This window comes from Ostrea edulis, chromosome 6 (genome assembly GCF_947568905.1).
Source record: "Ostrea edulis chromosome 6, xbOstEdul1.1, whole genome shotgun sequence".
Lineage (NCBI taxonomy): Eukaryota > Metazoa > Mollusca > Bivalvia > Ostreida > Ostreidae > Ostrea > Ostrea edulis.
The window spans coordinates 76,256,912-76,275,451 of record NC_079169.1 but is presented as its reverse complement, the minus strand read 5'-3'; the positions used below and the strand labels follow the sequence as shown (position 1 = coordinate 76,275,451).

The window sequence follows — 18,540 nt, the reverse complement described above, 5'->3', positions numbered from 1 at the left end:
GTGACCTTTAAATGATTGTCTATTCTTACTCCTATTTGTATTTGACCTTAAATAACGACACAAAATAGCTTTAATACAACATAAACTATTCTATTTCGGCCAAGATGAGAAGAATAGGTCGACATTTTGCGTTTATTTTAGACTAATTGAACTGTTGACCTATTTGTAAACGGTAGTAAGATATGCTCCGATCGAAGAACTGGCCAGGTAGACAAATATTATCCAGTATGCTAATAAGAGAGTCATGTGATCCGAACTCGGCTCGTATCGGAAAGAAAGTGTGCCAAAAGCACGGGTCGTATTTTGAAAATATTTTTATTTATATCAACAACCGTAGATTTTATATGGACATTTACAAAATACTAAGTGGTTTTTTTTTTTTATCTATAGTCCACAGTGCACGTAGCATTGCTATCTTTGTTAACTTTAAAAATGGAGCATATATCTACTACTCAAAATTTGATAAGGATCATAGATATTTTTCTGTTTAAAAAATTAATGACTGCATCACTGGCAATATTGTGTCCAAGTGAAATCAAAAACGTCTTCAACAAACTTGCACGTGCATTTCATGCCATGGGAAATGCGTTTCTCATCACAGTTTATGCTTTTGCTACCATTGCACGATGTTCACTCAGGCATATGTGTCTGATTCTTTCTAAAATTTCTAACTCACTTGAGTGTTTACACTACGTTTATCAACACAATGCCCCCTCAACGTGTAAGGCGTCGTCTGACGACAGAACAACTGGGCAGATGTATTGGAATGCTTGACGCTGGCTATTCACAACGTGACGTTGCAAATGCACTAAAACGTCAGCTAGAGCGTTGTAAACAGGGCCTGGAACCGACAGCAAACTTTTGGTACAGCAGCACACCGACATGGGGGTGGTCGTCAGAGGTCGACAACCCAACGCCAAGACCATTTTGTGGCTCCTCAGGCACGACGCCATCTCTTCTGGACAGCAACCAGCCTACGTAACGACCTGCTGAACGCCTCGGGGGTGAATAAGTCCACTCAGACGATACGGAATCGGCTTCACAATGCAGGTCTCAACTCGAGAAGGGCATGTGTTCGAGTCCCTCTGACTGTTCGACACCGGCGGGAGCGATTGGACTGGGCTGAAGATCATGTCACTTGGACACAGAACGTTCTGTTCACCGATGAGTCCAGGTATTGTTTGGATTTACAGACAGGAGGCACCGAGTGTGGAGACGACAACGTGAACGTTTCCATGATGCCAACACCAGTGAACATGACCGTTATGGTGGTGGTTCCATCATGGTCTGGGTGGAATCAGCAGGGATGGAAGAACAGATCTTCATGTCCTGGAGAGAGGAACAATGACGGGGGTGCGGTACCGGGATGAGATCCTCGATGTTTACGTCAGACCCAACGCTGGTGCTGTTGGCCCTGAGTTCATCCTGATGGATGATAACGCCCGTCCTCATCGCGCCAGGGTGGTGGAGCAGTACCTTCAGCAGGAGACAATTGTCCGTATGGACTGACCAGCGCGCTCGCCGGACTTGAACCCGATTGAGCATGTATGGAACATGCTGCAGGTTGATCTTTCACACCGTAGAGCACAACCCACGAATTTGGCAGATCTCGGAAACGCCCTCGTGGAAGAGTGGAACAACCTTCCCATTGGAAACATCCGGGTGCTTATTGACAGCATGGCTCGACGTTGTCAAGCCGTCATTGATCCAAGGGGAGGCCATACCCGGTATTGACACTTCATCGACTAAGTGTAATGTGTACTGTCCCCAAAAACTGTGTAATTCTTTCTCTGGTTTGCTGTTAACTTTTTGTAATGAAATGCCTTTTGGTGTTGTTATCAGATTTCAAGCATTCCGTATTGATAAAAGTTCATGCCGTTCATGAATTTTCATTCATAACCTGAGTAAACACGTTTCTGAGTCAAATTTATGTCTTTTGTTATGTTAGTGGTAAATTACACACATATAACCTAGTGATCCTAATCAAATTTTGAGTAGTATATATAAATACGGGATCCACCCGGACTATTTTAAACAAACAAAGACGATTAGCAACTACATTTTTGCCGAGATAACGATTGACTAACGAAATGTGGCCTTACGAACAGCTTTCTTAATGCAGGAAACAACTACGTAAGTACTGTGTCGACGTTTTTATTTAAAAAAAAGAAAAGAAATGATTACCAGCACAATTAAACAACTAATTATTATCAGTCTCCATTTTGAAAAAAAAAAAACCTTTAGAACTTGATTTACTTGTTATCACATGGGCATTTATATGGTAACCGATCAGTACCACGGGAATAAAACCTTTAGAACTTAATTTACTTGTTATCACATGGGCATTTCTATGGTAACCGATCAGTACCACGGGAATAAAACCTTTAGAACTTAATTTACTTGTTATCACATGGGCATTTCTATGGTAACCGATCAGTACCACGGGAATAAAACCTTTAGAACTTAATTTACTTGTTATCACATGGGCATTTCTATGGTAACCGATTAGTACCACGGGAATAAAACCTTTAGAACTTAATTTACTTGTTATCACATGGGCATTTCTATGGTAGCCGATTAGTGCCACGGGAATAAAAAAAAATTCTTGTAAGTTGATTTTCAAATTTCCGAGGGAAGATATTGCCATTACGACAAAAGAAATCGTAATTACGAGCAAACATTCTCGTGCACATGTACAATGTAACTGTGAAAAAAAAAATCCCACCCAGTATGTTCACAGGATATATACTTTCATGTTTGTCTTAACATTTGTTTTCAGAAATACATGCATAATTCCCATGCTTTTTATTTCGAAACAGTTGATAAATGAAATAGCGGTATCTTCTTTGGAGTATTATTACAGCCTATTGCTAACCTATACCCACGGTAACATTCACGCGTGTTCTGTATACTGTATACACCCTCGTCATCTCCGCAATACGTGATTGAAAATAAATAAACCTTTATACATTTTCCTTCTTCAAATCTTTAGATCCGAAAGACATTCCTTAATATATCTTGTTATTGAGTTGATGCATAAAAGATTACTGTATCTCACATTCTAAAGATTCAATCATCTGATGCATATTAACATCAAACTATACATGGTAATATTTTTTCTGTTCATTGACAGCTTTATTTAATCAAGGTAGTAATCAAAAAGCAGTCTATAAGATATACATGTACACTGTATTACTAAATAAAATATAACACCTTTTGAAATCCTTTACAGTCACTGAGAATCGGTTAGAAACATTCACTTCAACAAATTTTACAATTATGTTTACACTTAATTTTCTCGTCTTTTACCTTGTGCCACAAAGAAGAATTAAAAATAATTGGTTCAGGAATACACTATTGAATTATAGTCTTTAGACTTAGATTATTTAATTGTCAAGCGTAGGTTACCGAAAGTACATATGCTATGCTTTAATTTAGATTGACGATCTCGTGAAATTTGTATATGCGTGTGTTAAATTGGAATGTTATCTAAATTGAGTACACAAGTCTATCTTATCACTTTGTGAATTTAAGCGGTTTTTTTTATTTCATAGATGACAAGGTCTCTTTTATCTTTATAAGTGGTGTAAATTGCATGTGCATGCTTACATTCTACTTTCATTTCTATCGAAATTCCTAGTCGTTAAAGCAGACATACTATATTTTTCTTTATTCATACGCGCTTTGATTACGACTGCAACTCATTCATGAGGAAATGGCCATCATTTACAATTTAATTTGCAGAGATAAATATTTCCCATTATAATTCTTCGATATTTGTATAGGGCAGTTTTCCTTCAGTAACTTTTTAACAAGAGTCAGAAGACAACATAGCTCACCGGGAAGCATGACTCTGCTTAACCTATCATTCAAAAGGTTAAAGTTTTTGAAAAATAGGTCAAAGTCCAAGGTTACTAGGTCAAAAGTTTTGATACCATATCAAAGGCCTGGTCATAAGACATCTAAATATGAAAGATCAAATCCCTATCCCCTTGGTTCAAACGATATAGCCAAGGTTAATGTTTTTGAAAAGTAGGTCACAGTCCAAGGTCAACACTTCTGGTAGCAAAAGAAATGTCTTCTAATGAGGCATCTATATTTGAAACATCAAAGCCCTATCACCCTTGGTTCAAAAGATATAACAAAGGTTAAAGTTTTTGAACAGTAAGTCAAACTTCAAGGCAAAGCTCATTGGGTCAAATGTCTTCTACCAAAAGAAAGGTATCTTCATGAGGCATTTATATTTAATTTATCAAAACCCTATCCCTATTGGTTCAAAAGATATAACCCAATTTACAATCTAATTAGAATTAGATCCTTTGATCCAAAGGATCTAATTTTGATTAGATTGCCCAGGTTAAAATTTTTAAAACGTAGGTCAAAGTCCAAAGTCACAAGGTCAAACTACCACAACAAAGGTCTCTTTATGAAGTATCTATATGTGAAATATCAAAACCCCATTCCCCTTAGTTCAAAAGACAGACCAGGTTAAAAAATTTTTTTTAAAGTAGGTCGAAGTCCACAGTAAAGGCCACTAGGTCAAAAGTCTTGGTATCAAAGCAAAGGTCTCTTCACGAGACATCTATATGTGAAATATCAAAACCCTATTCCCTTGGTTCAAAAGATATAGCCCATGTTAAGGTTTTTGAATAGCGGGTCACTGTCCAAGGTCAAAAGGTCAAACATCTTGGTACCAAAGCAAAGGTCTCTTCACAAGGCATCTATATGTGAAATATCAAAACTCTATCCCCCTTTGTTTAAAAGATGGAGCCCAGGATTAAGTTTTTAAAAAGTAGATCAAAATTCACAGTAAATGTCACTAGGTCAAAAGTCTTGGTATCAAAACAAAGGTCTCTTCACGAGGCATCTATATGTAAAACTTATACGGTACCAATTTTGATGCACCAGATGCGCATTTCGACAAATAATGTCTCTTCAGTGATGCTCAACCGAAATGTTTGAAATCCGAAATAACTATGAAGCTTTAGAGCTAAATATAGCCAAAAACAGCGTGCCAAAAAAGTGGAGCCAAATTCGTCCAAGGATAAGAGCTATGCATGAGGGAGATAATCCTTAATTTTGAAATGAATTTCTAAATTTTATAACAGCAATTAAATATACATCCATATTTTCAAGCTAGTAACGAAGTACTTAGCTACTGGGCTGTAGAGACCCTCGGGGACTAACAGTCCACCAGCAGAGGCCTCGACCCAGGGGTCATAATGTAAAACTTATACGATGCAACAGATGCGCATTTCGACAAATAATTTCTCTTCAGTGATGTGCAATATCAAACCCCTATCCCCCTTGGTTTAAAAGATATAGCCCAAGTTAAAGTTTTTCCTTAAAGTGTGACGCCGACGCTGACACCGACAATAGCTCTTCGGACAGTCGTCTCGGCGAGCTAGAGAGGATATTAGAATAAGATTCAATTAAATATTCAATAAAGTTGTCACTCACGATTATTGCACTGCTGTCATGGTTGACAGGATTTCTATCCGTCTAGAACCACGGTTTGCAAATCTTTTGTGAAAGATCTGCAAGTTTTATGTTTCACAAAGCAAAAGCAATATATCTATAAAATCTCAGATCGGTCGAAAATTGTACAACACCTACTCTCTCTCTCTCTCTCTCTCTCTCTCTCTCTCTCTCTGTGTGTGTATGTGTGTGTGTGTGTGTGTGTGCGTTTTCATGAAGCAAGCGCCATATACACAATACTCTTAAGCTTTCAATGATAGACTGATGAAACAACTAAATGTAGTAATGAAAGCTGTGTTTCAGAATGGACGACGTTGACATTCTCTTGGAGGATATTGTGAAGGAATGTGGTGGGTTCGGAAAGTTTCAACTCCTTATTACTGTCATCATATTTGTGTCGAAGATCTCCGTGACCTGGAGTATGTTGATGATGGCGTTTGGTGGTGCTACACCTGATTGGTGGTGTAACTGGCAAAATAGTTCTAATCACGAAGGACACTCAAAATACAGCACAGAACCCCCCGTTATGTCATTCAAGAAGTGTCATCCTCCTGCAAATATTTCCACCTCCAATAATTGCCTTGGAAAGATCTTTTCCTCCGATATGAACACTGTTGTTAGTGAGGTAAACCTTTTAGCATCGATTAGTAATATTTTCATTTTTCCACAGTACCAATTTCGCGACTGATTGCGGCAGCACGTATGTAAGAATACTATAACAATTATTTTTATATCTTGCAAAATAACCTGTTACTTACATGTAAAACAAGATTCACAGCGCAGAGATCCAGAGAGATCCACAGCAGAACGATCCAGAGCGATTAGTCTGGCGCTCCTGAATTTCAAAATACAGTGTTTAATTCAAAATAGTCCAATCTTTAATCGAAGAATAGCATTTGATGAATGTACCAAATCCTGCTATTTAAGTTCAGTTTGACCATTATGAAATTGACCTCTTTTCTTTTCTAGCTTTTTGTATAAATGAATATGTGTAAAGGATCATTTTGCAAGTGTGACAGTGCATTAAAAGTAACATGTAGTATATCTGTATCCCCACCCACAAAACAATCTTACAAAAAAGTCCCACTTCTCTCGAAAGACCCCCCCCCCCCCCCCCAAGAAAAAACTATATCTGAAAAGATTGTATTTGACAATACATTTGTATTACATACCCTATTCTGAATACTAGTGTAGCAGGAATGAATCTATATGCATATCATTTATGTTTTATTTTGTATATTTACCTGTCTGACATTGTACTACCTTCATTTAGTTGTTTATTTACACGTAAATCTTATTTGACAGTTCTTGCATATACCCACCTGTTCAATCATCAAAACAATCTTTAACTTTCGTAACCTTAATTCTCATTGGATAATTACCCGGAAGTACAAAATCTCTATGGGTGGTACTAAAATACGGGTTAAGTTCATATCCTCAGTATTCTATTCAATATATTCAAAGTTATGATTTTCTATTGTCCAAATTTAGTATAACTGCCCTGATTTTCGTCAGTCCGTGAAATACGGCAGATATTAACATACTCTAAAATAAGACGAAAACAGAATTCAAATGTAAAAGAACCTGGGATATAATCGAAAATTTAGGTGCGGGTGACCAATTATATCAAAGAATGTCAAAACGGTCAAACTTTCCTATCACAAAAAGTGGTGCCGTTAGGTACCGAGGATTTAATCCTATTACACTAGTATTTGACCATCTTTTGAGATAAGCTGTATTTGGTGGTTCGTGGCACTATGACTTTTGACTCTTATGCTAAGCGTCAACTCGTAAGCCATATCATCTAGCAGATTTTTTGTTTCGAAATGTCAACAACTTCCATGGTACTTTGAGTCTTGGTTTGATCTTCAGCGATTCTTTATGCCGGACGCCTGCATAAAACTATTACTTATTTTGACGACCTATGGGCGACTTTATTTATCACAATAATGAAACTTTTAAAAGGATTCTATATACACTGTATATGTTTTTACAATAAATTGTTCTACCTAATATTTTGTAGTGGACTCTTGTTTGCGATGACTCATGGATTACGTCAACAATCACCACTATACAAATGGCGGGCCTACTGATTAGTGGTCTTCTGGCGGGACAAATGGCAGACACTGTAGGTCGCAAACCCACATTTTATCTTTCAATCTTGCTTATGGGATTATTTAACGTATGTGCTGCTTTTTCAGTCTCTTGGGAAATGTTCGCCGGTTTCCGATTTCTAATTGGTGTAAGTTGTGGAATGTATTTGACAACCGTGCACATATCCCTTATTGAATTCATCCCAGCGAAGACCCGAGCAATGGTTTGTGCTTTACCTAGCTGGCCAGTTTATGCGGCGTTCTACGGTCTTTTATCATACCTTCTCCATGACTGGAAATACATACATTTCGCTACAGCAGTATCCACGGTTCCTCTTCTTCCGACATTTTGGTATGCCAATAGCCAGATTTTCCCGTGTAAATGATTTTAGAACGTACAGAGTTTCTTCTATACAATAATTTATTGTTTTACGTCTCACTTCAATGTGTGGGCTGTGTAAAAGATAATAATATCCCAAATATATCAAATTATCATCTGTTTTTTGCAAAGTATATACATGTAGTCCTTCCCCTGTGAAATATTTCCTCCTTGAAAACTGGTTCTAGAGCAGACTGTTTCCCCATGTACACGTAATTCCCACTTCAGAGTCATTTTCCGTGAGATAAATTATACTCTAGTTTCAGTTATTGAGTTGAATTCCCTCCAGTGCCAGTTTTTCCTACTTAAAATCCTACTATGTGTCTCCCCTTTTAGCTCATAACATTTTTAAGTCCATGTAGGCTTTTCTGGTCAAAATTGTTCTAGAGAGCAACTGACCAGGCAAACCAAATTTCTCACATAAAGAAGATTCAAGTTTGTTCAAAACACGACCCACTTGGCCAGGGCGGGGTAACAGTAGGGGGTTTAAATTTACTATAGGTATATAGGAAACTTTATTTTAAAAAAACCCTTCTCCCAAGAACCACAAGAAAACAATTAGTCAAACTCATACGAGTGTAGGTTTCTAAACCATGAACCCACAGTTGGAGTTTTACAAGGAATGTTTAAAAAAGGATCTTTGATATTCCTCTTTCGAAATATTTGGCCAAGTATTATACGTGCTTTCTCCCGAGACTCATTTTAACAAATGCCTTACGACAGTAAGGCCGAAAATTAATTTTGGAACTTATCTAATCTATGGCAAGTCTAAAGAAATGAAGACAAGTACAGAAAGCAGTATTTTCATGAATTCTACATAGAAATGAAAATATTTTTGACCAGTTCAAAATACTGGTTTTTGTTGGAAGACCCTTTGTAAGACGGGCTCCTGAAGAAAACGGTGATTCTATTTAAAACTCATTTCTTTTCCAATCTACGAGACAAACGGCCACTGTAAAGGGCATAAAGGTGTACTTAGAATTTCTAAAAATATTTTCATCGACAAAAAAGCAATGTATATTTGGTAAAGTATAGGTGCATGTAGTATATGTGAATATCCGTTTAGTATGGTCCACTAGCCAGACATTGTAACAGTTTGTCAAAATATGCATACATCCTGAAACACTAGTGATTAATACAATTGTTCAGTAACATTCTAGTCTTATTTTGTGGTTAATTTTAGTGTTCTAATCTTACATGTATTAGTTTCATCATCATCGTACCAAGGTTTGAGATCCACCGCAATTCTCGGAAATCGATCAATTGTTTATAAAAAGGTGGTCCATAATATCGCCAATTAGCGTTAAACATAATCTTTACCCAAGCTGAAGCTTAGAAATTCTAGCCAACCATAATTCATGTTTGTGTAGCGAGTATCTAATATCTCCAATGATTTTGTTGAAATATACTTACTCGATTGATTGATTGATTGATGTTTTCCGCCACACTCAACAATTTTTCAGTTATCTGGTGGCGCCCAGTTTTTATTGGTGGAAGAGAGAACCCAGACACAATGTACCTGGGAAGAGACCACCGACCTTCCGAAAGTAAACTGGGAAACTTTCTCACTTACCGGCGAGAGCGGGATCTTGAAAAGACTGTCATAGACATATACCCATGCAAGAACGTCAACAAGTGATCACGTGTTTCGCAATTATCTTTTTGTATGTTAAATAAGACGATAAATTTCATTGGACCGTGCTATCGTTCATGGGGCCATTCATAGTCCAGATATACAGCCCAGAAAATTTCAATGTAAAATTTCAACGGTTTGTTGGGAAAGTAGTGCACCACAAACCCTTGATTTGGGAAGATGTTTCATTACATTAGCACTGAACATTGTGGCCAGTGAGCCTCATGTGTTCATTATTCATGTACATCCAATATGGTATCCAGTGTGCTATTGATGACTGAGCATATGACATAATTTCTTATACACACCTAGTTAATAATTACTGTACTCTTTGTGACTGAAACGATTGAAACCCAAGAACATGTAGACATAGAAATAAATGTATCTTTTTTTCATCGAATTCATTTCAATTCAAGTAAGAATCAAAATCTTCATAAATGCATCATGAATTATCCGTCGAAGCGGGGATGTGTCTCTAGGCTACAAAAGGGTTGGTCGGTTCTGAAGTGCGACATCTCTCGGGGAAAGCTGGCTTTGGGGGAAATCTTACTCTATGACACCGGTATCACTCTCATAAGTCTTGAAACAAAGTCATTGTGTCTATCGTACCTACCTGTATCTTTACTTAGGCTAATTCTTGACACAGGTATCACTATCGTAGGTCTAGCTGTATTAATATAGCCCTATCCGATTTTTTTTATGACGTTCTGACGTTTTCTGGATAGGGCTACAATTTCATAGGATCTCCGTAATTGTGCAAAATAATTTTATGAATTACCGATAATAAGCTCCGTGTATTAGTCTCAAATGTTGTTTACACCAAAAGGAGTACCAGTTTTGTGCTTGGGCATGTCTAATAAATGTGTTTTTCATTAAACATCATGTACAGCATGCAAAATTCTTCTCCTGGTCCGCCATACTTGTTATCGCGAGATCTCGTAGGTGGATCTACTGAAAAACCTAAACATTGACAATCTGTGCGAAAAAGTGGTTACTCGAGCCACTCCGACAAAGAAAGGAAAATCGTATGGTTGCAAAGAGAATTTACACTCTGCTGTTCATTTTTTAACTTGATATTAAATCTAAACCTTTTTAATACCAATGGAATAGCTTTCTCCTCCGTACTTGTATATTGATGTAAATACTACCTTACATGGCATATGCAAGTTGACAATCGGAAGTTGAAACATCAGTACATCAAACATGGCGCACAAATATGAATCGAGAAATTGGAATATATCGAAATTATTGAAAACGGTAGAATAAAGGTTCACAAATCGTAAGTTGCAGGTTGTAAATTTATATATTTGCGAGTGAATCACTCCCGCATTTGCACCATTAAGGAGATCCTAAGAAGTTGTCCCCCCCCCAAGAGCTACATTATTGCAGCTATCATAAGTCTTGAAATAAAGTCATTCTGTCAATCGCACCTATATCTTTATTTAGGTTAGTTCCTGAAAGTTTTAGATGGCTATCATCGAACTGTAAAAAAAAGGAAGCTGAAAAAGTTGTCGAAAAAATAGCAAAACTGAATGGCCGAGAAAAACCAAATCTCGAAAAGCTGTCGAGCGTCCTAACCAAGGAAGCGAATCATAAACAGAAACATCACTCGGTGTTCGATCTGTTTGCTAACCCTTCTTTAGTCAAATGTACACTCCTCATGAGCTTCTGTTGGTAAGTGTCAAACTATATATTCTGTCCACTATCTTTCTTCAGTTTTTTCTCGTTGATTAGAATTTCTTTTAATGAAAGAATAGAAAGTTAGTAATGGTCATTAATGTTTCACATATTTCGGATACATGTACAAGAAATGCAAGAAAAAATACTGTCATACTTTTTTTTTTATAAGAAATACTCGTATAACCTATATGAAGTAAGTCATTGAATTTGTTTTAGGTTGTCCTGCGGCTACTCCTATTACGCAATAGCCTTTGGTGTTGATCAGCTTTCAGGAAGTCTGTACTTAAACATGTTTTTGCTTAGCATTATTGAGATACCCTCATCACTAATAACTTGGTTCCTGGCTAATCGGTTTGTAATTCTAATAATCAAAGACTATGGAATTGTAAAAGAAATTGAACTCTTGTCAAAATGATTAGTTTCTATTTTAATTAACATTTATAGATTCAGTAGATATGCTCTTGAACATTTAGCTTTTACATGTGAGTAAGATTATTTCATACACTTGTTATGAAGATATAGCATCATCTTACCCCTTCCCACTCTTTGTAGTATAGGGAGACGTTGGACGTGTTTTTCTCTCTTTGGCATTGCGGCCTTTGGTGGACTATCCGTGGGTGTAGTGAGCCTTATTGGTAAATTTTGAATTTTTTATATTACCCACATTAAATATGCAGTGTCAGGATACATTGTTCAAAGATACAAACTGTCTATGTATCAGATCCACCACAAGCATCAGATCTTATTAACGGATTTGCTCTGACGTCCAAGCTTGGAGTAGCGGGAGGATGGGTTGCTTTGATGACGTTCACCACAGAGTCCTACCCGACAGTTATCAGGTAAAAATAGCACTCCCCAACCTGTTAACTTTACTTTAAGGCGGCTGTTACATTAATCCTGGATACTGGTCTGGATAAGTCGTTCGTAGAATACCTGACTAGGAATGCACAGTTCTAGAATTCGATTCCCAGAACGGCCTAGATAAATATCAGTTTCTTCTTTATAACAATAATCGCAGCCACCTGACCACTGGACTTTCATCCTACAAGTAGTTTTTAGCATGGTAGCAGTCAACTTTTAAAATAATGGACAACACAATTAGAAAGAATCATCTTTATTGTGCCACAATTGCTGTGACACGGTCCCTCGGATTTTGCAGTCTCATCCGAAGGACCACCCCATTTAGTCGCCTTCTACGACAAGCTAGGGGTACTGATGATCTATTATAATCCACTTCCCCATGGGGTCAATTTACTTTGGACATAGGAAGATACTGTCCGCTCAATATCTTGAAAACCCTTTGTTTGACAGATTTCAAACTTGGCACACTGGTTGTATCTAACGAGTAGATGACCTCCATTGATTTTTGAGGTAACAAAGTAAAAAGTCAAGTGCCAAACTACTCTGGGCATAGGAAGACAATGTCTGCTCACATTGCTTGAGACAGCAAACTTGGTGCAGTGGTATATCCTATAGAGTAGATGACTCCATTGATTTTGAGGTCAAGGTCAGGCTACTTTGGAGATAAGTAGATATTGCAATCTCAAGATTTTGAGAACCCATAGCTTGACAGACATCTAACTTGGTACACTGGTATCCTCTAAAAAGAGATGGCTCCAATTGGTTTTCAAGTCAAACGGTCAAAGTCATGACTCAAATGTGTCTTGAAAGATCAGACTAAGTAAGTCTAGTTGCCTCTGACTAGTGGATAATCAATACTTTTCATTATCATTGCAGACATTCTAAATTTGAATTTCATCCTTGTCAACATTGCCACACAAGGGTCATATATATTTCTAAAACATTTCTTGTTTACGTAATTTCACCATTGTGCCGTATATGGTTTGATTACGGCCTACATGTATCTATAGAAATATAATCGGAAGTCATGTGACGACATAGCGACATTTTAGTTCGAAGGGAGATAATAGGAGAAAGAGACGTGATAAAGTGTGTAGAGTAAGGACAATTTTTGACCTACAATACGAGGACAGAATTGTGCTTTATGGACAAAAATTATGTCTTTACTACATTTGACGTCGCCATAAACGTGACCCACAGAACATGAAAGCTATAGATACATGTGTTGAAATGAAAGTGTTAAGGGGACACGAGCAGGCGCGTAGCATCGATTTGAAAGGGGGGGGGGGCAGCCAAAAAGGAGGGGGGGGGGGCGGACCAAAAAGAATTTTAACATGTAAAAAAGAAAAAAAGGGAAGATTTCAATAAAAGTGGGCAGGGGACCAGGCCCTTCCTGTCCCCCCTCCTCCCTCCCCGTTGCTACGTCCCTGACGAGTATCCGCTGCCAACCCTCCATACAAGCTTATAGATCTCTGTATATTTATGTATACATGTATCTACAGAGCCCTCTATAAAGACACGATGAACATGTCCCTTAAATTCAGCATATATCATATTGTCCTATCGAAAAACTTTTTTGTCCGAACAAAGAAGTTTTTTGTTTGGAGAAAAAAAATCATTCGAGCAAAAACAATTTTTTGTCTGAACAAAAAACTTTTTCGTTCGGACGAATTACTATTTATAACTTTGTTATCCGGGTGTTTGATCAATGCGCCAAACAATGGCAGAGAGTAATCATGGTGATGGTTGTAGCATAGAATTGTCACGGACTTTTTTAATTGAAAGAGGATACAGCCAAGAATATATATATGAAAGAGGTTGAGGTGTGGAAGCCGCCTTAAGGTTCCCATTATATTAAGGGCAAAACCCTAATGGGGGCCCAGGAAGCGAAGGCGCCGGAAGCTTTTGAGTTCTGATGCGTATAGAAAGAAGTCTAGCCATATAATAAATATAAACTTTGGAAATTTTAAGGGGGGAGGCTTGTCAAAGAATTGATAATCTACAAAACATTATTTTTATGAGGATGCTACAAAATTTATTGACTTGTACAATAATTAAAGGACAGGTATTATAAACTTAGCAAAGGTTTACAAATGCGTAAAAAATACAGGAAATGCTAACTATTTTTTTAAATTCAAAAATAGAGAGTAAAAAAATAAAAGGCGAGGGTTAAAAGTGCGAGGTCCATCGCATTCTCGACGCTCGAATATTATGTTTACTCTCTCTTTTTTTTAAAATAAATTTTTGATTTACATCTTATAATCTCGCGATCTCTACTTTCGTGTTTTAAACACTTGATGTACAATACAATATTGTCGCAGTCACACTGTCATCCGGAGGTTGCAGGTTGTTCTCTTTCATCAAAACACAGCATAGTTCAAATACATCTCCGTCGCATGAGTAGGACCCTTTGAAGGTACATTCCTCTTTGCAGTTACAAATTTTCCCCATCGATAGGGGGCATACATGGTGCTCTGAGCCGTACAGATGGGACAGTCTGTAAATTGTAATAGGTCTACTGCTTGGAGCGATTTGGTGTGGATTTTTAAGCATTCTATGCGTGTTCCAAAGATGAATGACTTCATTTAGTTCCTCCTAAAGCAATAGTGATGTTCATAATTATTTATGTCAATGCAATGGCGTAGTCACACAAAAAAAGGTTTGGGGATCAAATAAATACAAAAAAGAAAATATACTGCAAAACCTAACATCCAAACCGTCAAAATCCTAAATTGTGGGAGAGGTGAGAGGGAGGTTAGTCGTGGTGGTGCTCTTGCTCTCCCCCCCCCCACTTTTTAGAGTGGAGGGGTCACGAGTCTCCTCTGCCCCCCCTCCCCCGACCTCTTCTATGAAATGATGAAACCAATTATGAGCCAGCCCCATACAAGTTCAAATTACATGCAGCGTTGGTCTGTTGCCTATCTCTTCATTTTTCACATTTAAGTCAAGATCCAATTTTACCCACACAGGACAGCATTATTTTTAGGTGAATGGGGTTTAGGTTTGTTAAATGAGGGAATAGACTTCTTTCCAAAAGGAAATAAATACAAAAATAGGCCTATTTACAAGTAATTTTCAATAGTCTTTAACAAACAATCTAAAATAACTATAAACAAAAGTATCTTATTCAAATCAGGTCGTTGCCTTCTGAAATTAGAAGTTCATCATGTTTTTATTTTTATACCCCCGTCGTCAGATTATGTTATGGCGCTGTTCATGCGTCTGTCTGACTGTCCGTCCGAGTCATGTTTTCCGGATTTTTTTCTATAACGGATGCAATTTCTCTCTCAAGAAGCGTAAGAGTGAGTTTGCATTTCAGCTGGATTGGTGCACCTTGACCTACTTTAGGACTATAAGTATGTTAAACAGTTTTCTGGACATTTTTTTCCATTGTGGATACAGATATTGCCCTGAAATTTAGTAATAAGCTTCCTCTCAGAAGAATACAAGTTCAGTTTGCGTTTCAACTGGATTGGTCGCAGATATTGCCCTGAAATTTAGTCACAAGCTTCCTCTCGAAGGAATACAATTTCTCTCACAAGACGCGTAAGAGTGAGTTTGTATTTCAGCTAGATTGGTGCACCATGACCTACTTTGGGGATAGAAGTAGTTCAAACAGTTTTCCAGATTTGTTTTCTTTATGGATACAGGTATTGCCCTGAACTTTTGTCACAACCTCCCTCTCAGAGAAATACATAATCAGTTCACTTGTCAGGTAGATGGGTGCACTTAGACCTACTTTAAGGCTTTTACAGGTTGAATTTCACTGTCCAACGGGCGTATGTTGTACTGTTTGCGGTACTCTTGTTAAACGAATGGAATCAGGTGTGGAATTGGTGTTTTACTCACTTTCCAAAGACTAGCCAAAACGTTTGAACAAAGTTCAAGCTCCATGGACTTGGTATGAAATACAAAATATAATGTTTCGAAATTTTGATACAGTTGGGAATTGTTTCTCAAGTGAGTATTGTGGACCATGGACCTCTCTATCAAAATACATAATTGACCTATTCATTGACTCACCCTGAAAAAGTGGGAGGGCCCGCACAAAGCAAAAATTTGAATGGAGGGACTCGGTGCCAAAATTTCCAAACAAGAGCTTCTCGACCTTGTACATGCCCTCTCCCATTGAACTAACATACACAAACACACTCAATGACGCACACAATCAATTTACAGTCTTATTTATTCTTTCTTAAAACCTGAAAGCGTTGTTCCCTCATACCTGTATCAAATTCATTAAACAAAACTGGAGTAAATTTTTGTCGAGAAAATCGCCAGTGAATTTATCTTCGTTTTTTAATTCCTGAAAATGAGATATCCAGAACTGCGCGTTGTGACTTCTCCAATATGACCACCAGGCCTCTATCCTCTGATTATGGTTACTTGAACCGTGCAAAAAACATCGATTAGAGAACTCATCCTGATGTTCATATCGTAAAAAATTCTGCATATTTTCAACATGACATGGCTGACATGAAATAACTTGCTATTACAGCAGTGTCACGTATCTGGAGTACCTATCAATGCATCCATTACTGCAGATACCATAGGGTTTTAGTGTGTCGTAAGAGTCTATATGCCACATGAAGTCCGGACCAGGATTTGTATAAACACGCCGTCTTAGTCTCCCTCTACTACGAAGTTGCACACCTATAACGGATAAATTTTCTGAAGCAGAAGTCGAACAGTTTCTTGTGTCATGAAGTTTGTCTGATGTCTCCATTTTTCCTTCAATGAATAAAGCCACTTCAAGCAAATCAGAATATTGCTTTCTTCTAAACAGTTGAGCGGAAGAAAGGACTCAAGTGTTCTTTTGCTTATCACAATGTTATCAAACTCTGCCAAATAATGTAAAATTTTACCTTGATTCAATCCAAGAAAATTGTAGAACTGTACCTTTTCCAGTAACTCCATCTTTATCTTATGTTCCTTTCATATTTTCAACACAAAAGAGTTCTAATTAGTATTTTGTCCGAACGAATTTCTATTCCGTCCGAACAAATTCCCTATTCGTCCGAACAAATGACTAATTCGTCCGAACAAATCACTAATTTGTCCGAACAAATGACTAATTCGTCCGAACGAATTACTAATTCGTCCGAACAAATAACTTATTTGTCCGAACGAATTGCTAATTCGTCCGAACGAATAGCAAATTCGTCCGAACAAATTGCTAATTCTTCCGAACGAATAGCTAATTCGTCCGAACGGATTTCTATTTCGTCTGAACAAATGGGTAATTCGTCCGAACGAATTACTAATTCGTCCGAACGAATAATATATATTTTTATTTGGCCTTTCTACGCCGCCGTAAGTGCAAAAAGGTTAAATCTAACACACTGTAGCTCAGTAACAATTTTCCCCCTTTTCATTATTCTCCTTCAATGCAGAATTTAAATATAAACTTCCTTTACAGTAATTTGATATTATTGATCTTTGTTCTTTCAAAAAGAAACACAGGATTTGGATTGCTTAGTTCGGTGTCACGTGTAGGTGCGATGGTAGCGCCTCAAGTCGTGCGTTGGGTGAGTACAATATATCACATTACATAAAACGATAAGATACACATTATACGGTGTTTCAATTATTCAAGGAACTTCATACCCTCATGTATTTACAGAAATAAAATTTATTTCTTAACTGAACAGATCAAATTGCGTTTTACAGGTAAAATGAAATGACATTGACATGAATTTAACTTCAGAGTTTTTATTCTAAGCAGACTTATTACTGCATCAATTTACACATTACTTATGTGTGTGTATATATGTGTATTTTAAATGAAATGAAAATATGAATTTCAAAAGTTTAAGGAAATACTATTGAACTGAAGATAGATGAATTATATGCAGAACAAAGATATCCCCGGGCTCTTGTATTTTCTTTGCGGATCCTTGATGTTACTGTGCGCCATCTGTTGTCTGATTCTACCGGAAACTAAGGACAAAGTGTTGAGAAATAGGATTGTAAAAGACATTGTGCCCAAATCATACACTACACCTGACGATGATATCACTCGCACTGGCTATTCAAGGATACAGGCTGAATGAGGGTTTTGAGACTGTCATCACAATTACCTTGGACATTTTGCAGTGTTAAAAAGCATTGCGGATGTAAATTAATAAATCGTTATGTAAAAGGTTTGTACTATTGAAGTGGTTTAGTGGTACCGTTTCCAATATCATCGTAACTGTGTACTCCAGCAAAATGAATAATTCACATAAAGATTTAGAAAGAATAATTCAGCTGGATATGATGGTAAACATATTTATAACTTTAAATTAAAAAAAAAAAGAAACAATTTCAGGAAATTTAAGAGAGCGGCTGCAGACAATTTTAAAAAATAACCACACACTCGCACAAAACTAAAACACAATTCCCACACAAATGAAAGGTGAAGATAACGAACAGTG

The 18,540-nt window shown here is 37.3% G+C and overlaps 1 protein-coding gene across 1 annotated transcript; it reads left to right on the top strand.

The window, feature by feature from the left end:
* Positions 1-2,057: 2,057 nt before the first annotated feature.
* LOC125648342 (organic cation transporter protein-like) lies at positions 2,058-18,270 on the top strand. Its single transcript, XM_048875342.2, has 9 exons — positions 2,058-2,133; positions 5,782-6,103; positions 7,502-7,923; positions 11,030-11,257; positions 11,480-11,614; positions 11,816-11,898; positions 11,985-12,102; positions 17,580-17,652; positions 17,980-18,270. The coding sequence occupies exons 1-9, from the start codon at positions 2,117-2,119 to the stop codon at positions 18,175-18,177; spliced, it is 1,596 nt and encodes a 531-aa protein (XP_048731299.2). The 5' UTR covers positions 2,058-2,116; the 3' UTR covers positions 18,178-18,270.
* The last annotated feature ends 270 nt before the right edge of the window (positions 18,271-18,540 follow it).

What these genes read in the sequence shown, in the direction of transcription:
- LOC125648342 (XM_048875342.2), top strand. An exon ending in CCTCTTCTTCCGACATTTTG is followed by an intron (nt 7,924 to 11,029) that starts GTATGCCAATAG and finishes ATCTTTATTTAG; the next exon opens with GTTAGTTCCTGAAAGTTTTA. An exon ending in CTCCTCATGAGCTTCTGTTG is followed by an intron (nt 11,258 to 11,479) that starts GTAAGTGTCAAA and finishes AATTTGTTTTAG; the next exon opens with GTTGTCCTGCGGCTACTCCT.